Genomic DNA, 7707 nt, shown 5'->3' on the forward strand with positions numbered 1-7707 from the left:
CCCCCCCCCCCCCGACTTACCTACAGGGAGCTCTTCATGCTGCCTGGCTGTATTTCCTGGCCACGTGCATATATGTGGGCATGCACATGCATGTGGCATCTCCTGCATCCTGCTCCTGGAAGCCACTAGCAGCCCCTTGATGCTGGAACGCTGCCTGCCCGCATGCAATACTGTGAATTCAGGACAAATGTTGTCCCAGAGTTGTGCAGTCCAGGTCTGGGACTTGAGGTTCCCATTCCAGTACTTTCCCACCCAATTAGGGATGGGTGGTCACCCTCCATCAGCACAGCCAGTGCCACTGCCCTTCCCTTGGTCGCTGCCACCAAGGGAGCTCAGATGTCATGTGACACTTCTGCTCCCGAGACAGCACTGCCCCTTTCCCAATGCCCCGTGTCCCTGCTGCTCTCCTCACATCTTGGTTTCACTATATTGCTCCGCAGTCAGAGCCCAGACAAACCCTTGTCTCAGCTTGGAGCCCAGAGCCCAGCACAGGTTGCTGCTGCGCTTCAAGCCCAGCTGAGTCCAGTGCTCCCCTGGACCTCCCCACCCACACACCCCTCAACAGGAAACAAGTATTGTGGGGTGGGAACATCTAGGCCCTTGAGACAGCTGTGGGGGTCCAGAGACCAAACTCACTCATTACACATGTACATCCAGAGGCTCCCAAGAGCTCCCTTTAACTGGAGCAAATAAATTGCTTGCTGGCATGATGTGTGTGTCAGGATCCCTGTCTGCCCCTGGTCTCATTGATAAGGCATTATGGTCACCCTCCTTAACCCTGCTTTGTAGACTTTACTGTAGCTTCCCTGGGATCCCCTGCTGAGATGAAGCGTTTACTAGAACATGAGGAACAACTGGATGCTTTGGGTTGCAGTCTTCCTCCCACAAATCTCCTGCCCCTTGCTGTAGGTTTGTGGAGGCTTTCACTGCATCTTGGGATCCTCACATTCCAAGGAACCCTCTGACATCTCCTTGACATCAAGTTCAAGGTGATAGGCTGGGGGAACATATCTTGATTCATCTATCTTGATTTAAAAAAAGTCTTTGTTCTGGTGTCCCATGATCTCCTCATGGAAAAATTGGCCAACTGCGGCCTTGGCTACATCACAGTCCAATGGCTAGGGATTTGGCTCTGAGGTCAGACCCAGAGAGTGGTAATAAATGGAAGTAAATCATCGTGGTGCACTGTCACCAGTGGGGTCCCCCAAGGCTCTGGCCTTGGGCCTATACTCTTTAACAACTTTATTAATGATGTAGACATTGGTATCAGAAGTAGGCTGGCCAAGTTCACTGATGATGCCAAACTTTGGGGTAGAGCATCCACACCTGAGGATACGATGATGATCCAGGACGACCTAGACAGGCTCAGAAATGGGCGGACAAAAACCTGATGGCGTTCAACACCAAAAAATGCAAGGTACTCCACCTTAGGGAAAAAAACCCCGCAGCATGCTTATAGGCTCGGCACCGCTAGGCCTCCTACGACTCCGGCTGGGAAGGGCTTGGGGGTCATGATTGACCACAAGATGAATATGAGCCACCAATGCGATGCCACAGCTGGTAAAGCAAGCAAAACTTTGGCTTGCATCCATAGATGCTTCTCAAGCAAATCCTAGGATGTCATCCTACCACTGTACTCGGCCTTGGTGTGGCCACAGCTGGAGTACTGCATCCAATTCTGGGCTCCACAGTTTAAAAAGGATGTGGAGAAGCCTGAGTGGGGTTTTTTTTTGCCCCAGTTGGTTTTACTGACCTGGCAGCAAAGATCCCCTTGTTACTGGACTTGAATGACTCAGTGTAGTTGAGGGTGGAGGTGCATCCATTGCACTGTAGGCAGGCCCCCCTGAGAGAGTCTCAGTGGCTACACAATTTATGGTAATAGGGGATTGTTCTTGGGTTTTCTCTCCAGTTTACTCCTTCAACCTTTTGGCTAAAGGCAAGCAAGACCAGGGATCATCTGAACCCCAAGGCCTCTGGGCTTCAGGTTTGCATGTAGGATGCCTGCCATGGATTTGGCAGTATCTGAAGCCCAAGGCTGAAGGATACTTGCCAGTGGTAGCACCCACACAGACTTGAATGATTGAGCTCTGCCCAGTCAATATAATCCGGAACCGATTTGGCTGATTTGGCCTGAGATAAAATTTCCAAGCTTTACAGAGAAGAGCACTGGTGATCCTTGTGATGCAGTGGTGCTTAGCCATTTGGTCTTGTGGGCCAGATAACTGGCATGGGGATGTTCTGTTGTGTGGTCCATGGTCTGGATTGAGCCCTGTGTGCCAGGTTTGGGCCCTGCCCATGCCTTGGTCAGGTCTCATGCTACCTCAGCCAGCCCCTGTGGTCAGAGGAGTCCTGCACTACCTTGGCTGGCCCTCTGCATGCCTAGATTGGTCCTGTGTGGCACTGACTCAGCTGGTCTCTTTTCTGGAAGTGATGAGATCCTTGAGCTTAACTGTGATATAAGAAAGTGTAGTAGCAAAGCGGCCCCCCTAGCATCCTTGACAAATGATAATAATAGTGAGGAACAACAGCTGGCAGAGCAGTGCCCCGAGTGGCAGTGAGAAATGATGAGGGCAGTGGTAGGTCAGTGCCACCCAGCAGTGCAGACACAAAGGGCGCTGACAGAAGTGATATTTGCTGCACAATTGGCCCCTTGAAAGTGCTCTACAGCCATGCCCTGACAGAAGTGCATGGCTACAGAGTGATTTAAAACTGCCTGGTCACACAACAAAATAACCCTCATTTAATGAGGATTCAGCTGAAAGTGCTCCAAAGCAGAGCACCTTCATTAACTTCTGTCAGTCCCTGTGCCAATCAGGGATGGGTTGATACAATCCAGGCCTGCCGCCAGTGCTGTCTGAAGGATGGGAGGGAAATAAAGGAGGGAAGGGAGCTCTGGTCTGGAGTTTGCTCAGCCTGTGCTGGAAGGAGGGGGGTAGATTGGAGCCTCCCACCTTGTAGACAGCACCAGAGTTAGGAGGCAGGGGTGAGGCTAGGGGAGAGAGGCTGCAGATGTTGGATCAGCTCCAAAGAGGAGCTCAATTCCCCACCTCCCCCCCAAACCAACATCAAATGTCTGTTGGGTTGGGGAGGAAGAGGGGTCGCTGTAATTCATGGTGCTTTCTGTAAAGCACCATGAGTTACAGCAGGGAGCTGCATGTCTGTGAGCACCCAGATGGAAAGCTTGGGTTAGCAGCTGCTTTGGCTCCCAAGTTCATTCTGTATGGGACAGACCTCTGGGTCACTTGACTGTGATCAGCTGTTAATAGTTGGTGGAGGTGAGCCACTGCTTAGGAAGGGTTTCCCAAGATGGTGTGTTTGTCCTGTTTGCTTGTCCCTTCAATAAACCCTGCTGTAGTTGAATACTGCTTGTGAGTGTTGAAGCCTGCTCATGCTGGAACACCCAGGTAGCTTTTATTTTCCCAGGTTTCTGCGTGGGGGCTCAAGCCAAGAAAAAAAATTTTGTGTAAAACCCCTAAAACAGAACTCAGCCCTTGCTATTGCCATCATGGACCTGGCAGAAGAGTTACGTATGAGTTATTTTCTCTGTGAATGAAAGGCAGCACATCAATATAATCTATAATTCCATTTTGAGAAAGACCTAGTGAAACTGAAGAGGATCCTGAAGTGAGCTTTAGAAGTGAGTTAGGGTGACTGCAAGCTGCACAAGGAAAGATTGAAGGACCTAGGCATAGTTAGCTGGGAAAAAAGGGACCAAGAATGATATTTGATTCTTTGTAAGACTGCTATAAAGCAGAGGCAGAACATTGTTTCTCTCATGACAGAGGGTAGGGCATGATGCTGTGAATTTAGACTGCTGCAAAGCAGATTTAGATTGACTCTGAGGAACAGACCCCTAACTACCAGAGCAGTAGGACAATGGAAGAAGCTGCCCAAGGCAGCTATGTACTTTTCTACACAGGAGATTTTCAAGAAGAGACTGGGGATGCCTCTGGGGATGGTTTGGGAACAGGAAATACTGCTTCTTTGTAGGATGTTGGACAATCTGGACACTTCCAGCCTGTGATGCTATGATGCTGAGCTGAAAACCAGCTAGATGAGCAGGTCACAATTTCTCCATAGCTGGAATAAAGGAGCTAGAACAAAGAGGCCAGATTGAGGTCAGCACTGAGCCTGGGTGCTCAGAATAAGTCCCATCCTTGTTCAATGGGTTATCATGGTGCACCCCTGCCAGTGTGGCCAGGAACACCTTTCCTGAGGATTAGGAAGGGGAGTGAAAGAGGCTTTAGAGGACACTGGAACAAAGTTTGTTGAAGCTGCTTTGGATCAGGCCTCACACTAAACACCCCTTTTGCTCATGGTAACTGAGCTCCTACTGCATTTTCCCTTGTGATCATGGTAACCATGCTTCTGCTGGATTTTTATGTTGCTTCCTTAGGGGTCCTGAAATTCCCAGACAAATTCATCTTGCCTCTCCTCCCTTGGGACAGGGCTGGAAGTGGCTCTGGGGCTGTTGTGTTCTCCCAGTGGATCTAAATCATAGGAGGGACACCAGGGGCCAATCCAGGTGGAGCAGAGAGGGTAAAGCAGCTCCACTGATTTCCAGCAGGGTGAGTGAGGGGAATTCAGGAGGCCTGCTGTGCTCTAAAGACCCATACATTTCAGATAAGCAGAGATACAGAGAGCAGACCCAATCCTCCTGCATCCCAACTGGATAATGCTGGGACAGCGAGTAACTGTTTGGAGTCAGAGGTTAGTGTGGGGGTCTGTCATTATCAGGAGTTGGGATGTCATCAGGGTGTAGATGTCATTCTCTGGCTTATGTATGTTCCCTAGCATCCTCCAACATCTTCTGGAAGGTGGTGAGCATGGTCTGCCGCACACACTCTGTCAGTCTTGGGACATCATCTGGGCCCAGCTCCTGGGTCTGCACATGTGGCAGGATCTGGATCGTGCATTCACCTGTGGGGACATTGTGCCAGGGGGTGGGGGTAGTGAGACACAATGGGAAGAGAAGTGAAGGGAAGGGGGCTCTCAAGCCCCTGGGTGGGGAAGTTCATGCCAGTGTCACTCCCCAGTGCCCACACTCACCTGTTGTGAACCTCTTCTTCTCTCTGTTGAAGAAGGTGTTGTAGGATGATAACACCACGGGGACCACAGGCACCTGGGAAAGATGGGAGGCACAATGAAACAGGATGCAGGGGAGGGAACCAGCAACCCATGGAGGTGAAAGAGGGCTCACTTACCTGGGCCTGCACAGCCAGGTGGAAGGCCCCATGTTTGAAGGGCAGCATGGTGGTACCATAGCTCCTGGTGCCTTCAGGGAACACCCAAACTCGCAACTGGAACAGGAGAGCACCTGGATGAAACCGTTCTGTCCATGGGCCAGCACCTGCCTGCTGCTGTGACAATCCCACAGCCAGGCAGCCCCAGGGCTTAGGAAGGGGCAGGTACAGGGGGCCAGGTTGGCTGGAGCACCTATGTCATGATCCATATGTCTCCAGGTAGATTCAGTGGGGACAATGGGGTGTCCCCAGACAGCCATGCCAGGTGTCGTGGGAGGTGGTGGTACTGATACATTTAGCACCCTGTACTAAAGCTGAGTAAGGTTTTGATGACAAATCCCTTCTCCCTATGGGAACAGCCTTTCCCAGTGACCCCAACATGGGAGAGGCCATAGCCTTGAGTGAAATCCTGGCCCAGCACGGAGCAGGGGTTGACATGGCAGTCAATCAAAACACATGGACACCCTGAGCCAAGGTCTGGACCCAGGGCCTTTGTTTTGGTAGTCACAGAGCTTATCCTGACCCTAGCTCTCTGCCCCCAAGCTAGTCAGGCAAAGATGGTGTTAAGGTACCAATGGGCAAATGGCCAGAGTGACAGCCCACGGCTAGTGTCTGTTTGTTGGAGGAGGGGGCTTGTGGGGCCTCAAATAAGCATGCCTGTCCTGTACCACAGCTGTGCACCTGCCCACCCTGGGACAAGAACCTGTAGCTTTGAACACCTGGTCCTCTGCCTGGAAAGGGAAATTCTCCACCTGGAAGAAATAGTGAGTGGTTATCCCCCAATGGGCCACTACAGGATGAGGTGGGAGTGGGCATATGACCTCACGCTCAAGCACACCCAGCTCAGTCCCTGGCCCCACTTACGTCCTCCTGGTGCATGGTCCGCGCCACCTTTGACATGACACTGATGGCATGGTCCGTCTTACGGCGGTCAATGAAGATGAACTTGGAGAGCCAACAGCACAGGCCAAATGTCCCCATGTAGAGAATCTCTTTCTTGGCAACAGTCACACAGCGCTCTGGCAGTGCCTCAAACATCACTGGCATTGGAGTGGAGAAGGAGTCAGCATTGGTAGTCTGGGGCTCCCCCTGCTTGGCCCTACTGTATTCCTGGCAGGAAGAGGGAAGGGAAAGCAGGAGCCAGGAGCTCCCATAGAGCATGTCACATCACTCACAGCTGACCTACCAATAAAGTCCACGTTGCTCTGGTGATTTGCAACAATCACATAGGGCCCCTCAATGTCCAGGTTCTCCTTCCCCTGCACCTTGACCTTGATGCCAAGCAAGTATCTGATGGGACACATCACGGTACGTATAATTCTGCAGTGGATGATAGAAGTGAGAGAGAGCTGGCTGAGACGGGGCAGGGCTAAGAGACACGGACAACATCTATCCTGCCTCCTGGCATACAGGAGCTCAGAAGCAAGCTGACAATGCTACTGCCTTGCCTCACTGCAAGTGGGCAGAGTCCCCTCACACCTTCACGGCCCTTTGAAACACCAACCAGAGAGAAATCACTGCTCCCTTCTGCTATATTCCAGACCTTGGGAGCTTCCAACTTCTCTGCTATAATACTGACCCCAGGACACTCCAGTGTTGGGACAAGACCACATCCCTTTCTTTTATATTAAAACTACCAGGAATCCCCAGGACCATGACACCACGACATCCCCTCTCCCATAGCATTGCCATAGGGCACCCCCATGACACCACAACATCCCCTCTCCCATAGCATTGCCATAGGACACCCCCAGGACTATGGTCTGACTGCATTCTCGCTGGAGCATTATGTCCCCTGGGCAAGGGTGACTACTCTTGGTTTCTCAGCTGCAAAGCAGGTGGATGACATCCAATCTACCCACCTCATATTTTCCACAGTGCGTCCATGAGCAACAAAGAATGGCAGGGAGACGATGGAAATGGCGATGAGGTATCCATCGAGCACGGTCACCTTGGTGTAGTACCTGAATGTGGCACTGTAGTAGTACATTAGCAGCCCAGTCAGGATCAGAATAAGCAGGTTCCCCAGAACAAGGGACAGCTCCATGAGATCCAGAGGCAGGAGGAGAGGGAGTCCTCCAGAATCTGCAAGGGAATGATACAGTTCAGGGCAAAGGATCTGGGCTGGGAGATGCCTGTGCATGCCCCAGTACCCCATGTGCCATGAGCCCATCCAGCAATCATTCTTTAGCTAATCTGGCAAGTAATGCTGACTTCCTGCCCAGCTCAGCTTAAGTAGGGAAGAGGGGCTGGGCAGTTTGGCTCAGCCAGCATAGCCTGAAGCATCTTGCAGTTAGGGGACTAGCAAATCAACCTCAGTTTTTTGCCTCTTCCCCTGTCCCCTGCCTATGTTTCTCTGTGGAAGTACTGTTGTTCTGGTATTCTCAAGGAACAATCTTTTTTCTGCATTCCACCTTTCAAAAACAAGGTCCATGTCTTATTCAGATGTGTGCAGTATGCAAGA

General features: G+C 51.4%; 1 protein-coding gene across 1 annotated transcript; it reads right to left on the bottom strand.

Annotated features, from left to right (window-relative positions):
- Positions 1 to 3099: 3099 nt before the first annotated feature.
- LOC102375237 (1-acyl-sn-glycerol-3-phosphate acyltransferase alpha-like) lies at positions 3100 to 7416 on the bottom strand. Its single transcript, XM_025216717.1, has 6 exons — positions 7106 to 7416; positions 6430 to 6563; positions 6108 to 6283; positions 5205 to 5300; positions 5050 to 5122; positions 3100 to 4920 (listed from the first exon to the last, which is right to left on the bottom strand). The coding sequence occupies exons 1-6, from the start codon at positions 7414 to 7416 to the stop codon at positions 4778 to 4780; spliced, it is 933 nt and encodes a 310-aa protein (XP_025072502.1). The 3' UTR covers positions 3100 to 4777.
- Positions 7417 to 7707: the final 291 nt, after the last annotated feature.

This window comes from Alligator sinensis, unplaced genomic scaffold, assembly GCF_000455745.1.
Source record: "Alligator sinensis unplaced genomic scaffold, ASM45574v1 scaffold1391_1, whole genome shotgun sequence".
Classification (NCBI taxonomy): Eukaryota; Metazoa; Chordata; order Crocodylia; family Alligatoridae; genus Alligator; species Alligator sinensis.

What these genes read in the sequence shown, in the direction of transcription:
- LOC102375237 (XM_025216717.1), bottom strand. Translation starts at nt 7,416, where the DNA reads ATGGGCTCATGGCACATGGGGTACTGGGGCATGCACAGGCATCTCCCA. An exon ending in CGCACTGTGGAAAATATGAG is followed by an intron (nt 6,564 to 7,105) that starts GTGGGTAGATTG and finishes CATCCACTGCAG; the next exon opens with AATTATACGTACCGTGATGT. An exon ending in GGACCATGCACCAGGAGGAC is followed by an intron (nt 5,301 to 6,107) that starts GTAAGTGGGGCC and finishes CTCCTGTTCCAG; the next exon opens with TTGCGAGTTTGGGTGTTCCC.